Source organism: Zeus faber, assembly GCF_960531495.2.
Source record: "Zeus faber genome assembly, chromosome: 1".
NCBI classification, from domain to species: Eukaryota; Metazoa; Chordata; class Actinopteri; order Zeiformes; family Zeidae; genus Zeus; species Zeus faber.
The window spans coordinates 20869431-20891343 of record NC_137193.1 but is presented as its reverse complement, the minus strand read 5'-3'; the positions used below and the strand labels follow the sequence as shown (position 1 = coordinate 20891343).

Sequence of the window (21913 nt, the reverse complement as noted above, 5' to 3'; positions counted from 1 at the left end):
CCAGTCCGCACAAGTCAACACATTTGAAAACATACATTAAACATTACAGTCAAGACAAATGGCAAACATAAGTCATATATTAGAGATAAACGTAAATATGTACGAGTACAATTTAAACTGATGTGTGTGTGAGTGTGTGCTTGTGTGTGTGTGTGTGTGTGTGTGCGCGCGTGTGTGTGTGTGTGTGTGTATGAATAAAAACTTACACTGATGACTCAACAGAGTTCCCAGCAAAAACAGTTGCATTTTTACACCATTGTCGTAAAACTCGGTCCGGTATCTGAAAATAATTTATTTTACCGGACAAATCTGAAGCTTATCGGTCACGTTTCAACAACAGGCTATGTTAGGAACGCAAATGTAATGTATACCTAGGTTACAGCACCCCTTGCACGGAGCACTCGATCCACGGCTCCCCTGGATCCTCTCTCCCAACGGCTCCCCGCGCTGTCGGGGAGGTGGAGCGGCTATGTTTTGTGTGAGCAATTTAACCAGACGTTTTGACCAGCAAGTTTTTAATTAACCTTTTTTTTCATTAATAAAATAAGTATTTACCGTGGACAAAAATCAAGGAAATGACGTAGTGCTGTAATGCGTAACGCACTCTTCCCGTGGTTTTGCACACAGAAGTTACATAGAGCAAGTACAGGCATTCGGGGGTTGGATGGGAATGGAAGAGGTGTCATTCTCCATATTACGAGTCAGTTATATTATTTCAAGGTAAAAAAGTTACATAGTGTTGCTTTGAAGATCAAATCAGTTTCATTTCTGTGTCAGTTTAGTCAATCAACAGTGATAAAGAATTCCACGTTTTCATTGCTCTATATACTACTGTGCGTTCCAGGAAATTAGTGTTTGCCTTGGGAAGTGAAAACCGGCCTTCTGTTGCCTGTCTGGTGCCATGATGAGATGACTCTTAATTGTCTTTTTATTGACTGTACTGATATGATGGAGTTTTGGATTGTAAAACTTTCCGTGTGGAAAGTAGAAGCACAGCGATCACTCTATCTTCATCTTTTAGCCATTTAAGGTGGAAGTGCATGCTATTGATGTTAGTGCAATACGGACACTGAAGAGCAAGGCGTGCCTCCTTGTTCTATACTAGCTGGAGTTTGCTAAAATCTTTTTTTGTGGCATTCGCCCATATTATCTGACAATAATCAAGCTGCGAAGGGCTTGACAGGGCTTGACAGTAGCGCTTGCTCTCGGCAACCGGATTGAGTCAATTGGCAACCATTTCGTGGCCTCTGGTTGCTCCCTTTGGCAAACACTTTTTAACATATACAGTGGGGCAAAAGAGTATTTAGTCAGCCACCAATTGTGCAAGTTCTCCCACTTAAAAAGATGAGAGAGGCCTGTTATTTTCATCATAGGTACACTTCGACTATGAGAGATAGAATGAGAAAAAGAAATCCAGAAAATCACATTGTCTGATTTTTAAAGAATTTATTTGCAAATTATGGTGGAAGTATTTGGTCAATAACAAAAGTTTATATATATGGGTATATAACTTTGTTATATACCCTTGTTTGCAATGACAGAGGTCAAACGTTTTCTGTAAGTCTTCACAAGGTTTTCACACACTGTTGCTGGTATTTTGCCCCATTCCTCCATGCAGATCTCCTCTAGAGCAGTGATGTTTTGGGGCTGTCGCTGGGCAACACAGACTTTCAACTCCCTCCAAAGATTATCTATGGGGTTGAGATCTGGAGACTGGCTAGGCCACTCCAGGACCTTGAAATGCTTCTTACCAAGCCACTCCTTCGTTGCCCGGGCGGTGTGTTTGGGATCATTGTCATGCTGAAAGACCCAGCCACGTTTCATCTTCAATGCCCTTGCTGATGGAAGGAGCTTTTCACTCAAAATCTCACGATACATGGCCCCATTTATTCTTTCCTTTACACGGATCAGTCGTTCTGGTCCCTTTGCAGAAAAACAGCCCCAAAGCATGATGTTTCCACCCCCATGCTTCACAGTAGGTATGGTGTTCTTTGGATGCAACTCAGCTTTCTTTCTCCTCCAAACACGACAAGTTGAGTTTTTACCAAAAAGTTCTATTTTGGTTTCATCTGACCATATGACATTCTCCCAATCCTCTTCTGGATCATCCAAATGCTCTCTAGCAAACTTCAGACGGGCCTGGACATGTACTGGCTTAAGCAGGGGGACACGTCTGGCACTGCAGGATTTGAGTCCCTGGCGGCGTAGTGTGTTACTGATGGTAGCCTTTGTTACTTTGGTCCCAGCTCTCTGCAGGTCATTCACTAGGTCCCCCCGTGTGGTTCTGGGATGTTTGCTCACCGTTCTTGTGATCATTTTGACCCCAGGGGGTGAGATCTTGCGTGGAGCCCCAGATGGAGGGAGATTATCGGTGGTCTTGTATGTCTTCCATTTTCTAATAATTGCTCCCACAGTTGATTTCTTCACAACAAGCTGCTTACCTATTGCAGATTCAGTCTTCCCAGCCTGGTGCAGGTCTACAATTTTGTTTCTGGTGTCCTTTGACAGCTCTTTGGTCTTGGCCATAGTGGAGTTTGGAGTGTGACTGTTTGAGGTTGTGGACAGGTGTCTTTGATGCTGATAACGAGTTCAAACAGGTGCCATTAATACAGGTAAGGAGTGGAGGACAGAGGAGCCTCTTAAAGAAAAAGTTACAGGTCTGTGAAAGCCAGAAATCTTGCTTGTTTGTAGGTGACCAAATACTTATTTTACCAAGGAATTTACCAATTAATTCATTAAAAATCCTACAATGTGATTTCCTGGATTCTTTCCCCCCATTCTGTCTCTCATAGTTGAGGTATACCTATGATGAAAATTATAGGCCGCTCTCATCTTTTTAAGTGGGAGAACTTGCACAATTGGTGGCTGACTAAATACTTTTTTGCCCCACTGTAATACAGGGACAGCAGAACGTGCACCCCAAAATAAATAACATAAATTTGGGTGAGTGACTGACAGACTGAAACAACATTGTCAACTTACAAAACAAGCGAAAATTAAATAAAAATATACGGGAAATGTCTTTATATTTAGTCTTTTTTCTTGTCAATGTCTTCAAATTTGTCAACATAATAACAATACAATAAGCGGTTCTTATCTTTGTAGACAGACATCATTAATAATGAGCATGGCTCAGACCTCTTCTGGTGAAGAGCTACTTTAAAATGGGAAGATGCAAATTTGAATTTACCATTGTTAAAAATGAGGGGACAAACAGGTGTGGTGAGCATATACTGTAAATGTGGTTGTAAGAAAGAGGCAGAGACATAGGCTGAGTTTTGATCAGGTGAGTGCGACCAGAGGAGTAGTGTTATCACAGCTCTTGTCTGTCTTGACTTGATGTGTTTCTTCCCTTCTGATTAAAGCCTACTGTAATAAAGCTTTTTTATTTAAATTTGAATCTTTTATGTCACATTTTTATTATTCAGCTGACGTAATACTGTATCTTAATTACTCAGAAAAATATATATATAAATATATAAATATATCATATTTTCAGCTTCGGCCACCAAAAGCTGATGCCGGGTTGCCAGCCTGGCAACCCCTTTTAAAAGTTAGTATTGAGCCCTGAATGAGTAAGAGTGCTTAGTGCAAGTTCAGTTAAATCAGGTGTAAAATAAATAAAATATTTTCTGCATCACCTTACTACAGCTGATGCCTTGCCCGTACTATTGACAATAGTGTCGATGTGTTTTGACCAGGACAATTTGTTGTCAAGGGTAATGCCCAATAGCTTATTTCCCTTTTTATGGGTTTGTTATTTATAAATAGTTTAAGTTCTGGCTCTCGCCTTAGAGAATGATTTGAACCAAATACTATGCTTTTTGTTTTGGATGTGTTAAATAACAGTTTGTTGTCAAGGATCCATTTTCAGATAATGTCTAGCTCCCTGTTCAAGATGGCAGTCAGATCAGCAGATGTTGTTGCCATCTGTGTACATCGTTAATTTAGCATTTTTTGGTACGAGGGGTAAATCGCTTGTAAAAACGCAATACGTAAGTAGGCCTCGGCAGCACCCTTGAGAAATTCCACATTCCACAAACACACTATCTGAGTAACTTCCATTAACGAAGACTCTTTGCGATCTGTTTACCTGATAGCTTCAAGCTTTTCAAGAAGAAGCTTGTGGTCAATAACGTCAAATTTTGCTGTAAAATCTGGACTGCTCCACAGATCATTTTTTTGTCCAGGTCTCTGTACCAGTCGTCTGTCATTTGCACTAGAGCTGTGCATGTATAGTGTCCCTTTCTGTAAGCATGCTGGAAGCTTGTTACCAGAGTATTTACCGAGAGGTATTCTTGTATTTACTTAATGCTGGTATCAAGCTTATGGGACAACTATTAGGGCCAATGAATTATGTTTTCCTATCTTTGAGCTGTGGAGTAACTTTCCAAGCCTATAGAAAGATTGATCGTTCAGGCTGGTATAATGTATGTGACAAATTGGGCCTGCAATATAGTCTATAGCCATTTGAATCAGTTAATCATCTATATTATCAATCCCTGGTTGTTTGTCATTAAATGTTAACTTAACTGACGGCTTCAACGATTTTACAAATCGACTTTTAATTCACTAAACTCAAAATGGCCGGTTTTATCCCTCACATAATTTTTTATGTTAAAAATGCATAATCTATCATCCGTCCCATGTGATAATTCTTTCCTTAATTTATATACCTGGCTTCTGAAGGAATTATTCAAGTAATTTGCAATTTCCTTGGGTTTTGTGATGAAGGTACCTCCACAATCAATAAAGAGGAGAGGTGTTTCGTTCCATTAGTGTACTCCACTTTCCCATCATTCTTTGTTCTGCTTAACTAGAGAGCGTAATATTGTTTCTTTTTCTTTTGCTTAAGTTTTTAATTCTTCAGCTTACTGTATTTTTGTCCGTCAGTTACACAACCACTTTTTTGTGATAGCACTTTCATTCCTTGTCAACCCATGGCGCTCGACAAGTCCTCACCGTCAGTTTCCCAACAGGTGCATGCTTGTTGATAACTGGTTGAAACTTTTTAAGAAATAGATCTAGTGCTCCATCTGTGTTTTTGTCATTGTAAATGTTTGACCAACATACACTACTCACAAAAAGTTAGGGATATTTGGCATTCAGGTGAAATTTATGGAAAATGTAAAAAGTTCACGCTACAGTGATATTATATCATGAAAGTAGAGCATTTAAGTAGAAGCATGCAATGGTGATTTCCTCATCTCAAACAATTTATTGAAAAAAAAGTGGTGGGTATACCACAACAAAAAATGTCAATGTCTCAATAACTTGTCATGTGCCCTTGAGCATCAATTACAGCTTGACAACCACGTGTCATGCTGTTCACAAGTCAACTTTTTGTCTGCTGAGGCCTGGCCCCCCACTCTTCTTAAAGGGCGGCCCTCAGGTCATTGAGGTTCTGGGGTACAGAGTTACGAGCCTCTACACGGCGACTCAGCTGATCCCATAGGTTTTCTATGGGATCCAGGTCTGGAGAAAGTGCAGGCCACTCCATTTGAGGTACCCCAGTCTCCAGCAGCCGTTCCCTAATGATGCCACCTCCATGAGCTGGAGCATTGTCGTCCATGAAGATGAACTTAGGCCTGTGTTGTTCATGCAGGGGCACAATGACTGGATTAATGATGTTATTCAGGTAGTATGGGCTTGTCACTGTACCATTCAGTAAAAAAGTGTAGGGCAGTTCTGTATTGACTAGACACACCTGCCCACACTGTAACACCACCACCACCACCACCAAAGGCTCGTCTGGTGACAACAGTGGCTGATGCATAGCGCTCTCCTTGACGTCTCCAACATCGTTGGCAGCCGTCATTTCTGCTCAACGTGAATCGACTTTCATCAGAGAACAGCACTGAGGCCACTGGTCCCTCGTCCAGCGTAAATTCTCCCTGGCCCATGCAAGACGATGATGCCTGTGCCTGGTGGTGTGGTCAGGTACCCTTGCAGGTCGTCTAGCACGCAGACCACGCTGATGTCAGTGGTTTTGAATGGTCTGACGTGACACTTGGGTGCCTCTCACCTCCCTTAAATGTGCCTGGAGTTGAGTGGCATTCACCATCCAGTTCCGCACAATGAAGCGCTCATCAGTGTGGGATGTGGCCAAAGGTCGTCCACTTCTATGCCTTTCTGTGACTCTTCCAGTCTCTGTATCTCTGTTGCAACCTGCTGATGACACTCTGTGACACTCTAAGCTCAGTGGCCACTTCCCTCTGAGAACATCCTGTTTGAAGCCTCGCAATGGCGAGGTACTGTTGATCAGTTGTTAGGTGTCGTCTTGGTCTCATGATGTCAAAATGTGAACAGCATGATGAAGAGGACTGTTTAAATACCAATTCTAATTGAACCAGGAAATGTATTGGTCGATTCATGGATCAAACACCTGTTGTGAATTTTGCCGTTCAGCTCCTTGTGAGAGAACAGCAAGTTGTGCAAAAAGCACTGAAACATTGAACAGTTGGACATGTGCGTTCAAAAGTTTAGAGAAGGTCAAATTAAGTTCACCTGTCAAGGTTATAGTGCATTTTATCTTCATCCTGAAATTTCACCCGAAAGCGAATATCCCTAACTTTTTGTGAGTAGTGTATATTACTGACATCCTTCAAGAAAGCATACTGAGAGAACCTCCTATAGGACCTTTTGGCTCTCTTGGCTTGGCTTTGGGTACTTTACTTTTTCTTTCAGTCGCTAATACAATACACTGTGATCGCTACAACCTATTGGGACTGATACAGCCTTGATATAAAAATCATCTTGACTCAAGTAAGATCGATACAAGATGACGTGTTGATACCCTTGTTGTTCGTGCTAAAGTTAGTTGGTTGTGTCCCCATTTGTTTCAAACAGCATGCGTCAGTTATGGTAACCAGTTGATGTTTTAAGGGACATTCAGGCAATAGCCAGTCAATATTTAAGTCTCTTGTAGAAACAACTTCCATATTCAATTCACATACTTTATCGGGCATCTCACCCATAGCTTCTCTATAATTAAAATACTTAAGGTTTGAGCTTGGTGGCCTATAGCAGCTGCCCACTAAAATAGATTTAATGTGAGGGAAATTAACTTGAAGCCATAAAACCCCAATTCAATTACACATAATGTCCTCCCTAACTTTCATCAGAATATGATTTTGCACATAAAAAGCTATTCTACCCTTGTATGCAGACAGCGCCATCATCAAATGTCTCACCCAAATGGGTTTCAGATATTACACTTTGTTCCTTGAACAACAATTATTGGAAGTAAACAACCTTCAATATTTATATCTCCCACTCCAATTTCACCTTTATGTATTGTGTGTGTGTTTATGCGTATTGTTCATGTCATCGGTTAGAAGTTTCCTTTCTTTCTCCTTAATGCCATTTGTGGACGATAAGCTTGTCATACCTTAGAAAAGCAATGTCAAGTTGCAGCTTTATCTTAGGTATGAACTCCTTTCTTCTATGCCAAACTGAATCAGGATAATCATTATTTATGAAAATGTATGCATTGCTCAAAACTATGGCTCTGTCCTTAAGCCTTAGAAACTTCACCATTAGTGATCGAGGTTGAGGTCTACCCAGGATGCCATCTGATGCTATAGATACCTTTCCAGCCCATTGAACTTGTGTTATCCCAATGGTGTGGGGATCCGGGTCCAGTTTGTCCTTGAAGAAAGTCAGCACCTTCTCTGATTTTGACCACCTTTCGTTTTCAGTCTCAGGGATGCCATCGATAATGGGATGTGACCAAAAAAAAAAAAGAAGAAAAGTTGTAAGATTTGCACTTTTTGCCAGCAAGGTTCAAGATTAATGTTATATTTGTGTAGCCTAATTTTACACTCCACACAATCTACAGAGCAATTTTATAGGCAGATAATTTATACATTGACTATATATTGCTTTTTCTTTCCTCAGCTAGAGCCTATTGCCATATCTTTCTTCTGTCTTTTAATTTTAAGGTCCCATTATCATTTGATTCAAGTTTTTCTCAATGCTTCATCAGTTTTGTTGTCTCAAGAGTCCGGATAGTGCTGACAAACAATAATTCCCATGCAGACCATGTGAGTGAGATTTAGCTCAAAATATGACTCAAGATATGCCTAATCTTTGACCCATGAGCCCCCAGACAATGCCTACGGTAGCTTGAGTGACGCTACTACTCAGTATGACCAGGCATGAAGTGGGTGGGGCATCTACCCGTCACTCACAGTGTGATAGCCAAGTTGGTTAAGGCATGAGAAAAAATGGCGTGGGAACAAAACTGCCCACTCAGTTGAAAGAGAGAGAGACAGTTTATGCATAGTAACTGGTTAATACATTTCACCAGTAAAAAAAAATGTACTGGAAACTTGATTAACATATAGTAATTTAAAAAATTCCCTAAATTGTCTCATAATTCTCTAGACAAACAAACTCTTCTGTGACCTCAAGATAGTTAATAAAAAAATATATAATTTAAACATAATACTCCTGGTTTTGATCATAATAATTTTTTTATGTTCATTGATTGGAGAACTAAATTAAATTTTACCTGTAAATAGATTGTTTCCAACTCTTATTTTATTATATATCTTTGTAACATTGAAGGAAGGACTTCTATGGTGATGGAGGTCAGGCAAAACAACATGATTATTTTTAGACGCACGGTATGGCAGCCATGTAAACAGTATTGTCTTCTTCCTCGAAGGTCCACAGCGTGAACAAAAGCGTCTCCATGATGGACCTCCAGGACTCCCGGATGAACAGCATCTCCAACCTGAACTCAGTGGGGGATATGCTCACCTCCTCACAGGCCTCCATTGCCGGACTGGGCCACAGCTTCGGGAACCTGGGCGGTCCTCTCCGCATGGGGGGGCATATATCTGGGGGCTCGGGGGGCTCCGGCCTGCGACTGAGCCAGATGGGCCACATCGGGGGCCCGACCGAGTCCCTCTCCCAGCAGCAGCAGCAAGCTGCGGCGGCCATGCACTACCCACTGTCCTTCCAAAACCCCCTGTTCCATCTGGCAGCGCAGAACTCCCCTATTCAGCCTCAGCACCAGCCCCCTCCTCCCCCTCTCCTCCTCGCCCCCGAGCCCGAGAACGGTCACCACGACTACGCGCCGGCCTTTGGCAACAGCGCCTTTTCCCGCAGCGAGGACCTATCCGCGCTTCGCTCCCAGAGCAGCCTGGTGCAGCCCAGCATCGTGCACTCGCACAGCTACAGCGACGACTTCACCAGACAGAACCAGAACAACGACTTCGCCTGGAGACAGCTGTCCCTGCAAGTGCAGGTAGGCAGAGGTTTCTGGTCACGTGAAATATACAAGATATAATGATACAAAAAGCTAATGTTCCCATATATTATATTTTTGTATTGTATACATTTGTATTAACCTATGTATTCTTTTGTTTTTTTGTACATATTTTTATCTCTTGTATTTTTTATTTTTAGCTTTTTTATTTTTTATTATTTGTATTAGATATTTTACATTCTTTTCATATTGTTTGTGCGTTCATTCGTATGAGTTATGTCTATCTATACCAGCCAATTGAAATGCATCTCAAACATTTATTCTTTTATTTAGACATGATATTGTCAAAACAGAGGAAGAATCTATATTCCTTATTATTTCTCAATCTCTGGTATTTGCATGAGGGTTAGTGATGTAATGGGAAATGGACAATAGAGAAATCAAACTGCTGCTGTGACCTAATCCAGCTTCATTTATTCCCGCACTTACCTGAAATAGTGTTTTCCAGACTGTGTTTTGATAAGGAGAAACACAGCCAAGTAATAACTTTTTTATCTTTGCGTGCGTGTGCCCACTCTTTATCCAACATTTGGACTTTTTGCGGCATCCAATTTTTTCCTGGACCGCATTTCTTAGAACATTTGGGGCTTTGTTGTCAGTTCTTAGTTTGATTTGACAATTCGCCTGCCTGGAAGTGTGACCAAATTGTACAAAAATAGTAAAGTCATATCCCTCCTTAGCTGATTCATTCGCGGTTGGTCATACCTCCTTTGTAGCTCTGGTCCAACAATTTGACTCACATAACACATTCAGAACTTTACCGAGAGCTTCTCTCCCTCTCTTTCATTCAGCTTACTCTGTGACGATGACGCAAACTCAAACAACTCATCCACTCTGTGCTGAGAACTGTATTTTATTAGTAGTAAAGGACAATTGTTTTAGCCCAAAACACATAAACTTAATTGTAGAATGATAATACATGATAATACTTTTAACACTGATATTATCAGCCTTGTAATAAACATTATGAAGACTCTATAATATAATATAGTACGTCATGTTAATGCAAATTCCCACATTTTTATATACACTCAATCTTCTTATGATATACATATACATAAGCATCCATCACAAACCAAGTAGAAATAGAAGTATTAATATTTGTAGTCATATACTTTTAGCTAAATTAAACAGTTTGCAGTTTAACTTCCAATGTCCAGGAAGATGTAATACAGTCAATAGTGATCTAGAACTTATTTTCACTGTGTTTTCACTTTTCAGTTTAGTGAATTGTCTTTTTCTACACAGAATCTTTTTTCCTCGTTGATGTCCCGCCGTGAATCCCTTGTTTGCCTTTGATATTTGCAGTTTATTCAATCGCTTTCTGAATAACTATAACTCAGAGTTTTATTAACTAGACAGTTGAGCTGAATAACACATAAATATACTGTATAATGTGATATTCTCCCCCCAGGAGTCCCTCCAGCAGCAGCTCCTAATGGGAATATCAGCTCAGACGGGTGGCGGGACCTGCACCCCGGCCTCTTTGGCCACGCCCCCCACCACGGTCCACCACGTGCGCCAGGCCCCCGGAGCCTCCCAGCATCTCAAGTCCCAGCGCTCCATGAACGTCTCGGCCACCGCCACGCCCCCCAGGGCCCGGCCTCAGAGCCGGAACCTCCTCCTCGAGTCCCCGGAGACCAGCTTCCCCGGCGGAGGCCAGCACATGCCACGCCCCCTTCAGCCCCAACAGGCACACCCACCACCACACCAACAACAACAGCCACTACCGCCATCGCAACAGCAACAACTGCAACAACAACAACAACAACAACAACAACTGCAGCAACAACAACTGCAACAACAGCAACAACTGCAACAACAGCAACAACTGCAACAACAACAACAACAACAACTGCAGCAGCAGCAGCAACAACAACAACAACAACAACAACAACAACAACAACAACAACAACAACAACAACAACAACAGCAACAACAGCAGCAGCAGCAGCAGCAGCAGCAGCAGCAGCAGCAGGATCCCCACTCGTCGGTCACAGACAGTCCGGCCCCCGGGCTTCCGTATCAGAACAGCTCGGTCCGGGAGAATCAGGTCCTGGCGGCGGTTGCCGGGACGAACACGCCGACGGACACGCCGACGAAAAGTGGCAAGAAGTCTGTGCAGTCACAGCTGCAGCCTCCGCAGCCGCATCTGCTCAAACCGGTGGTCAACAAACAGGTCAAACTCAATTATTTGTTTGTTTTATGTGAACGTAATCGCAATGTGTATCGATACAATGTGGAGGGGAAAACCGGCCAGAAGGGTTACGAGTGACTGCGAGTCTTAATTTGGATGCATCATAGCTTGGATTGTTTTTTTGCATCTGATAAGAGTGGTTTAATTGTATTATTCTGAGGCATAATTCCTTTAAGAATATACAGGACTCCAGCCCTTTTTGAAAACTGGATTCATAGTGAGACCAATGGATTGGCCCATTCTCAAATGTCACCTCCTTCTGTTCAAAATCTATACACAAAATAAACAATTAAGTATTTTCCTGGCCATTTCACCCAAAAAGTGATCATGACGTGAACAAATTATTGTTATTAGAAATACAGTCTTTAAAAGTGAGTTGCGCAAGTCTTTTAAACCCACATAACTTCCATAACTCAGCAGATTCGAAAATTTACCCCTAAGTTAACTCAGTGGGTACTTTGGCCAGAAGTGGACAACCGTAGTCCATCTTATCCAAACTTTCCAGCACCACACACAAGTTCCCGTCATCCAGTTACGCAGAAATCCAATGAAATGACTCCCTATTTCCTTTCCAGGGTTCTTCTCAGTCACCCTCCAACCTGAGCACCACAGCTCTGAATGAGCGGACGGTCGCGTGGGTGTCCAACATGCCCCATCTCTCCGCTGACATTGAGAGCCTGCGGCCGGACCGCGAGGGTCAGCTCAAAGAATACTCCAAGAGCATGGATGAGTCACGGCTTGAAAGGGTAAGCAGATGTGTTGGCTCCCACCTCCTCACTCAGTGAGTTTGCTCATCTTGAAGCTCAAGCCGTCTATGGATATTTTATTTATATGCAGCCTGAGAAACCAAATAAAAAATCAAAAATACTTTTGCTCCCAAGCACAACCTATACCCTCTGTCTCCAAATGCGTCTCTCTGTGCGCGACACATTTCATGAAAATCCAGGCTTCGTCTCGGCTTCTTGAAGCTATTTATTTCCTGTCTGGGTATTTCGAAATTTTTGCTACCGGAGGGTAAGAGATTATCACAACTTAAATTTCACCACTAGGGGTTGACATAAAGTGTGTATTCCTTTGGACAGTTTCAGTTTTATGAAATGTATTTCTGGATCTTTTTTAAAGATCGCCCTTGAGTTGTGGGACGCCGCGTTCGGGCCATCACATCAGACTTGTTAAGCTCTAGACTGGGGATGGAAAATAACTGAGCATTTTTACTCGAATGCTGTACTCGAAGGAAAACTATTTTTAACATAAGCTTCAGCCGATGACCGATGGCAACTGTAAGTTTTAGGGGGAAAAAGAAACAAAAACAGATTTTTCTTTTTAATGCTAAACCCTGAAATCCAAATGCAGAGACAGCGCCCTCTCTGGTCAAACATGGGTTATTGCAGTTGTTGTATCTGATGCGTTCAAATAAGTGCAGGAATGTGTTTCCCCATAGGAAACATGGCAAGTGACATCACTTGGTAATAATTTGAGCCAACTCTTTACGTTTACCTCACCAGAAAGTAAAAGGGTTTTTCATAGTAGTGCACTGTCAAGACTGGCCTTACAAACAGCAGTTCATGCATTAAGGTTGGAATGTGTCTTTGAACCAAATGATGAACTCATGAACTTGTGCGAGTACTTTAACGTACAATATATAAATCGCGTGCATTTCATATCAGGTGGTCTTAATATTGATGTTTTCGAGTAGAATACTACGTGGGAGGGCTTTAACCTTCACTTTCATTGTTACGTTCACCCTTCCTGTTCTCCTCGTCAAGGTGCGTGAGTATGAAGAGGAAATCCACTCCTTAAAAGAGCGTCTGAAGATGTCTCACCGCAAACTGGAGGAGTACGAGCAGAGGCTCGTCTCCCAGGAGCAGACGACCAACAAGATCCTGCAGCAATACCAGAACCGTCTGGATGACAGCGAGCGCCGTCTGAAGCAGCAGCAGGTTGAGAAAGACAGTCAGCTCAAAGGGATCATCAACAGGTGGGACACTGACAGATTCAGCCAATGTTCCCCAGGCGGATCAATTAAGGGATTCAAATCTTAACTCTTAAAATGTGCTGGCAAACTAGGACTGTTCAAAAAATACTGTTTACTTCTTGATTTTCTGAATTTTTGAATGTAACTTACAGAGTTGCGTAGTTGTAAACAAAATGTCCAATGTTACATTAAAGTGGAAATCCATAAGACCATCTGTGTTTGCTGTATTACACTTGAAGTCACCAAATTCCATTCAAAACTTCCTTTCTTCCCTGAAAAAAATCTGGGTTTATCCTCGTCTTCGCTCTAACACATAGCGGGACGTAAGGCATGAGTCATGGTTCTCGTCGTCAAAGGCGGACTCTGCCACCAACAATGGAGAAACGCATATAGATGAGGACATAAATAACGCAAATGCGTTGAATGGATGTGCCTTATAAAGTGCCAGTTAAATAAAGTATAAAATATGGGATTTCCTTTTAACAAAATAATCTCACGGATTACCACTTTAAAGTAATTCAGATTCCTTTGTAGTGTGAATAACCTGCAGGCAACTGAAGATGTGTGTGAGTTCGATTTTCCTTTTCTATGTCAGTCGGTCAGCTAGATTAGTGATTTGATAAAATGTGAACCTATCTATGTCCAAGGCAGTTCAGTTTTGGGGGATACCAGTCAGGAGAGCAGTAAAGTGAATATAGCCAGAAGTAAGTAAAAGATCTCAACTTCACCAATGACGGCACAATTAGTCCTGCACGTTAAATTTAAACATGACCGGCGTCGTCATGAGCGTTGGCCTCTGTTCTCCTTTTCAGACTCATGGCAGTTGAAGATGAGCTGAGGGGGGGTCCCATTCCCGAAATTAAGTCTCGAATCCTCACCGACCAGGTTTGTTCCAATTTATTTTGAAGACAAAGGGTTGGAGAAGTTCCCGCCCCCCAAAAACACAATCCCCTTAAATGTGTTTCAGGGGTTGTTCCCTAAAATCACTGGGAACCGCAGCCCTCGTTCTTACCAAACACACCGCTGCTTTACTGTTCGGCAGCGACAGCCGAAATGAAAAATTTCACTCTGAGCTTTTCCAAAAAACACGTCTCAAATCCAGCAGGGAACTAATTTAGCCTGATGCAAAACGAAAGAGCAGTAAAAATCACAGCTATTAGCCGGGAAAAGACAATAACAGCGCATAACGACAGAGCTGCAGCCATTACCGCAAAAACAACTGCAGCCTATGATTTGGAAATGAACGACCTATATCAATGTGGATGTTGTATGACGCAGACAACCTTAATAAATACATGAAAAGCCTTCATCACCACCCGGCGTGAGTCATGGGTGTTGATGTAACAAATCTCTTAAGCAACCGAAGACGTCCATGTTTGTGACGCAAATGCTTCCCGGTGCTCGTCCCCATTCTGAGGAGGCCTGCAGCGGAATGCAGGCCTCCAGTTTTTGCAGTCCTTGAACCCCCCGTCGTCATAGTCAGACTTACCCTCCCTTCAATAAAGAATGCTAAAAATAGAATCACGTACGTATTTACTTCATTGTGGGTTTTTTTGCCGTTCTTTTTCGTTCATCATAGGTTACAATTTGAGCATAATAAATATTGTCCTCGGCCATTTGAGTATAATATTTACCATTTTTTTATGAAATGCATTTTGCTTGTTTGCTTTTATATTATGGCTATTTGATTGCCTTCTCTTAATAGAAAGCACTCTGACTTACATGTTGTGTTCTAAAGATGCTATACAAATAAAGATGATGATAATTATTATTATTGTTATTATTATTGTTATTATTAACAATATTAATATAGGTGATGATGATAATAATAATAATTTTCATGTAAAATCAGAGTGTCCATGTTCTATTTTAAAAACGAAAATCATAAAGCTGAGACTCCATTTTCAAGGACTAGATGTAATAGAAATGTTCCCAGAGGCAGCTAGCCCGTTGAAGACTCCCTCCCTTTCCAACAGCAGATAAAGAAAATAAAACCATCTTTGTGAAACATGATTATTGTAACCGGCATCTTTTCTCTCTTCAGATCGTCAACCAGAGCTATGGATCCTGACTGACAACCGGCAAATAAACACCCTTCAGGCCCTTTTTTATTTTATTTGATCTTTTCAAGACTTTTACAAGATTTTTTCCATGTTTTTTCCCCCCCTGCAAAACCCAATCAAGCTGAGATCTGGAACGACTCCCCTCTAAGTTCTTCCTCCGAAAAACAAGTGAGAGAACCCAAGGGTTTGTTTGACAACACTCTCCAAAACTTTTGCACATTTACAAAAAAACGAAACAAAACAAACAAAGGCCTGAACCAGAAGTTGACAATCAGTTTAAAAAGTGTTCTGTACATCGTCTGCGTATTTCTAGCCAGAGTCACACCAACGGCAATATTGAACTCACTGCTATTCTGGTTTTTTTTTGGAAACTGAAACAATAAGGAAGGTTGTGTGTAATGTTTGGGGATGTTTAAGTGAATTCACTTTGGCTTCATTTCAGAACAGGGTTTCTACACCACCTGACACATGCATCCAGTGTGTTTTTAAACAGTCAGTGTTTAGAGAGAAAGAAATAATCTCAATTAAAACAACCTTTTGTCTCATTAAAATGCAATTGATAGGAAACTGTGTTTTACATCATCATTAACAATATTCTATGCCTATAAAACATATACGGTTTGTTACCTTATGTCATCAAACGATCGACCCATTGGCCAAGATTTCAAGTCCCCATTATTCTAGAAGGCACTGCAGCCTCCACTGACAGTAGTAATGTAAGATTTTATTCGAGAAATTCTCAATTTAAAATCCAGACTCATAATAAAATATGGTGACAATTGCAATTCCCTGCTCGTGTACCAATTTTCCAAACAACGGTACCAAGTAATTTTAGATACTGAAACAATACTATGTTTAAAAGGGGGTATTGTACCGAAGAATGAAACACAGCAAAGTAATAGAATGCATATGTCAATGATTTAACACAGATCACTCAGATCCTCAGGTAGGGCGGCTCAGCTTCTTGACTGGTTTATTCCAAACATAGAGAAATAAAACAAAGCTGGGAGCCAAACCTAATGTAATGACTAAATCATAAATCTAATCGAAATGTTAAATTAGGGGCTCTGAGATAAAGTGTATTATTTAGTAATGAATTAATTTGTTTGTTTGTTTGTTTGTTTATTAAGTTCTTCTCAGATTTTTTCTTTTTGTACACATTATTTTACAGCCTTGTTTCAGAAGTGTCATATAAATAGAGGAATTATCATAATTATTATTATTATTGTTATACAAATTGTATTTTAGCAAGTCGTGGATTACTTATTTGATGGGCTCAATGTTTATTCTCAACATAGATGTGCGAAACCTCTGCATGTGCTTTTGAGGTGTGAGGAAAAGCAAAACTGAGAAACGTTTCAAAGCGTCAGTGGTCAAGAAACACTGGCCTGATGGTGTGTGAGTATTTGCATATTATGCGACTGTACTATTTTGAAATTTAACATGTCAAGTCAAGTTTATTTATATAGCTCTGAATCACAATACAGGCTCAAAGGGCTTCACAAACTCACATTTCACATAGAAATCAACAGCCTCCCCTAGTTTGAACCCTCACCTGGGCAAGGAAAAACTCCCAGAAAACACATTGGGAAAAAAAGGAAGAAACCTTGAGAAGGGACCACAGCAGGAGAAATCTCCCTTCCAGGATGACCAGGCTACAGTGGATGCCGAGTGGGCAACATTAATATTTTATGACAAATCATAGGTTTGTCAACATGTGTTTTTATTATTATTATTATTATTATTATTATTATTATTATTATTATAATTATTGTTATTATTATTACTATTTATGTATTTATCTTTGTATGTATTTATTTATTTGTTTGTTTGTTTGTTTGTTTGTTTGTTTATTTATTTATTTGTTTGTTTATTTATTTATTTATTTATTTATTTAAAAAAAATCTATTTATTTATTTTGAATCCAGCCTGCTGGGGTTTTTTTTTTCTGAGAGCCTGGACATCTAGCTTTTGGATCAAAGCATGAAAGTATGTAGAGATGGCGACAGAGGGATGGTGTGAAAGTGAAGCAGGAACAACAGCACAACAAGGGCGTTCAGCAGGGACGTGCAGTGTGTGCAATGGAGTCGACTGCCTTATTATAGTCTGTGCCATATCGGCCGATACAAAATGCCAATACAAAAAACATGTAAGCTATAGTAATTTGTATATTTTATCTGTCTTTTTTTTGTAGTCAGGTGCGAACTAAACAAGCGGTGTGTTATTTAGCTCAGTGTGTATAGGCTTGAATCATTTATATTGCAGATTTCAATATTGATAGTATTTAATCCTAACCATCTGCCTTTAAAAGCCAAATATAAGTTACACAAGGTATAAATGGTTATGTATGAAAATAGTTTATAACAAATAAATAAAAAACAACATAATGTACACCTTTTTCTTCTAAGTAAACTGTATTACATTCAAGAGTAGGCCTTTGGCATGCTGAATCAGTGGAATAGATAGTATTTAAAATGTATCCTCAATTCTGTAACACAGAGACAACAGTGATCACCCGTGAATGTACTCATGGGACACAGTGTGAAAAAGAAACTTATAATGAATGATTGTATTCCAGAAGTAAATATATTTACTTTTCACTTTATATCACTGGATTGCGGTTATAAGTAATCCTTAGAAAATAGGCTTATTTTTGGCTGCTTCAATACAGCCAATAATAACATTTAAATGTAAAATGTTCTTTAAATTGTATAATTTCAAAATAAATATAATATAATTTCAAATAAATTTAAATTGTACCTCTGCACAGAAATAGACATCCTCTAGTCTCAAAAGCATTTTAACAGATTTGTTATATGACGATATAATATATTTTCATCCTGAATCAGTTGCAGTGGTGCGTACGCTACCTCTCAAATTATAGCTTCATCCCCTCTTTTTTGTTGGGTCCTTTTTTCAAATTATTATTATCGGGGCTTTAATATAGTTTCTTCCATTACCTGTAGGATAACTGGATTCATCTGATCTGATCTGTTCTGATCTGATTTAATTATGTTCAGATTTCCACAGACACAAAGGCTGACTTGTGCTCTCATCATTCTCCATTTCCAGATCATTTGCTATATTTGCCAGATTAGTATGGAGATATTTCTGTTATTATTATTTTAATTTTTTTTGGTGAGAATATCATCTTTATTATAGGATTGGACTGGTTGTTTCATAGGGTTTGGTTTTATAGACTCTCAGGAGTTACCAGGCACATTCTCAAGATTAAATGCCAATGTGATATATGGTCACCGTGTCACACATTTAAATTTGATGAATTATTGACCTCGTCAGTTATTAGCCTTATCCATGAATGGAGTCAAGAGTCTAATTCCAAGATTATATACCGATGATCTTTAAACTGTGATATTCATTAGTATATAAAAAAAAACCCACTATGGAATATTACCGGAGGCATTTATCTGGCGTTCTTCACCTACAAATATGTAATTAACTCAAGATGGTATTATGACCTGTATATTCTGAAATATGAAAATAAAGAACACCGGTCAAATTTTTTTTTATTTTTCTAAAACGACTCTCAAGCACTTTGGAATGGAACCCTTCAAGTATTCGGCAGCTATTCTTCAACAGATAGATTGTGTCACAGCTCAGAAAGTGAGTCAGGCCTACTGGATGTAATACTTTAAATTACTTGATGTTGCTTTTGAAATAAGCCATGCCCCCGCCCCTTCCCATCCCCCCTTGAATAAGCCATATCCTCAAATCCCTGATGTTGTGTGGTGAATGTTCTGTAGCTGTGGGTAGTTTTATTTCACAATGAGAAGCTATTAAAGGTATTATTACTCTTGTAATTATCACTAGTGTAAGTACATATGATAGATATGGTTTGTTATGTTTGAGTAAAGGGAATGTATTCATTATTCTGGTTATTATTTACCCAGTGATTTGAATAAATGAATAAATCCCTAAGTGAGGGTCTTTATTTTACTGAGAATATAAATTTATTATTTTTCAATCTTTTTTTTTTTTAAATTGGTCAAGCGTAGCAATAAATGGTTCACTCAAAGGGACACTAGATGGCAATAGTGTTATTGTACTCTATCTATCTATCTATCTATCTATCTATCTATCTATTTATCTACCTATCTATCTATTTATTGTGTGATGTAGTATAGCGCAGAAAATGGCGGCTGATAGAAATGACAGGGCATTTTACTTAAAATGGCGCCCAACATAGAAAATGTCTCTTTATGACATCTCTCATCCAAAGAGCCTTTATGACGACTTGCCTATGAGGAACTATATAGGAGTGTGTCTGAGAAGACGCTCTCTCTCTCTCGCTTGGTCGCTCTTGCTTTGGGCTCGTCTCTTGGTCTTTGTCATTGTGCCAATAAAGGATCCATTCTGCAACCTCGGTCTCCATCTTATTGAAGAATCTCTCGAGATCAACCAACCTGGGAGGGATCGGTTCCTAGATCCCAACAGTTTTGGGGGCTCGTCTGAGATTTTGAGGAGATTCTAGAGATTGACGGACGGAAAGTTGCCCCGGACCTTTGCCTAAGGATGACTTTGGTCGCCCACATCTAAAGGTAAGCACTGGCCTGTTTCATCGAACCCGTGCAAATTGGACTTTGTCAAATTTTGAGTCGGAAGTGAAAGGGGGTCCGGGAGAGAAAAACTAAAGCTAAGCAACAATTGAGATGGATGCATTGTATGCAATGTACGTTTTTATGCAATGCTGTGCGCTGGTTGTGAAACACACGGACATGTATTAAAACTATTTGTGGGACTGGGATAGAACCCCCAGTAGTCGGCCGCAGTTTTCTCTAGGAAGCTGTAGAAGCTTGTCGATTAGGTCCCAAAATAGGGCATTGCGTCCATACATGGTCTGTTGATCACGTGTAAGAATTTTGAAGTTTGTGGCGGTTAGTACACATGTGGTGAAGTTGTAGCCGGCCTGTTCCCTCGTGCCTCTCTGGTAATACATGCATGTATGAGCCTGTATACGGACCTTGATAAAATCGCCTTTTAAAGGACGTTTATAAATTTGCCCCCTAATCGATTGATAATAAATCTGAGCCTTCCCCAGGACGTTTATAAGATTGCCCCATAGTTAATTGATAAAAATCGATGAGCCTTGCCCAGGACGTTTATAAATTTAATTGATAAGTATATGATTTACAGGACATTCATGAAAACCTATATGGGAAACAAGGAACTTGGCCTTTTTTTCCGCGTTGCAGAGGATTGGGGGTCTCTCGTTTGCATGTGCCCATGGGGGTAGCACAGACGTGTGGTTGAACTTGGCCTTTTTTGTCTGAGTCACAGAGAATTTGGGGGGTCTCAAATCCCGGCCGGGTAATAAAACAATCGAGATACTGTTATACTGTACCAGGCGGACAACAGATACCGTTATACTGTTAAAATTGTTTAAATAGAAGAGGCGGACAACAGACATCGTTTTACTGTTACAGGCGGACAACAAAGACACCGTCATACTGTAGCAGGCGGACAACAGATACCGTTATACTGTTAAAATTGTTTGGATAAAACAGGCGGACAACAGAAATCGTTATACTGTAGCAGGACAAACACTGTTACAGGTGGACAACGGATGCCGTTATACTGTTAAAATTTGAAACATTAGGCTAAACGAGATTCCTGTTTTTCTGTGACGTGGATCGAGAGGTGGGTTTTGGCCGAGTGTCTTGTGTGGCCTGTGCGCGTGTGTGAGTAGAGCACCCCTAATTTTTTCGGTAGTGGGGACAGAGATTGAAAAGTTGAAAGTTTTGACAATATGTCGATGGCAGGATATAAACCGATTAATGTACAAGTGGAGTTGTTGTTGACGGCTCTGGAAGGGGCCAAAAAGACTGAATGGGGTCCTAGGAAGGACATGAAAGACTAGTTAATAAATCTTGCATTGCGACCACAGGGAGTAAACCAAGATGACGAATTGCCATTGGGGCCAGTGTTGTGGAAGAGGGAAAAAGAGTAGAAGCGGTAGAGTAGAAGAGTAGAAGTTGTGGTTGTCACAAAGGAAGTTGCAGAAGGTCAGCGACAAGGAAGAGGGACACAGATGCAAGTGGTTTTCGTGGGCCATGTTTTGGCAGGGGATGGATCATCAGATGAGGAATAAGAAACAGAGTAAAATGGAGGAAGAGGCCTCTTTGCAGCAGAAGGCTGAAGCGGCGGTGACCGCGCCTCCGTTGCCCAGTGCGATGTATCCAATATTGGAAATAGACTTGGGCAGATTCCAAATTGAGGTAGAGAATGGGCCCGAAAGGGGGTCTGACGGGTGTGGGACAGGTACTCCGCCGATGAGGGCCGAGGACTGTCCACCGGGTGGGCCAGAGCCGGCAAACCGGCTGGGCGCTGAAATGGAGGCCCCTGCCATGCACTGTGACGTGGGAACAAATGGCGTTGTATAG

At 40.6% G+C, this 21913-nt stretch overlaps 1 protein-coding gene across 1 annotated transcript in view; it reads left to right on the top strand.

The window, feature by feature from the left end:
* LOC307241053 (ras/Rap GTPase-activating protein SynGAP-like) overlaps nt 1–21913 on the top strand; it is a gene marked incomplete at both ends in the record, with an annotated part of 33667 nt that extends 11754 nt beyond the window's left edge. The window contains 7 exons of the mRNA XM_080015018.1: nt 8672–9256; nt 10692–11003; nt 11091–11456; nt 12050–12220; nt 13241–13452; nt 14262–14334; nt 21596–21913. Coding sequence (XP_079871144.1) covers nt 8672–9256; nt 10692–11003; nt 11091–11456; nt 12050–12220; nt 13241–13452; nt 14262–14334; nt 21596–21913 — 2037 coding nt within the window. The remainder of the gene's footprint in view (nt 1–8671; nt 9257–10691; nt 11004–11090; nt 11457–12049; nt 12221–13240; nt 13453–14261; nt 14335–21595) is intronic.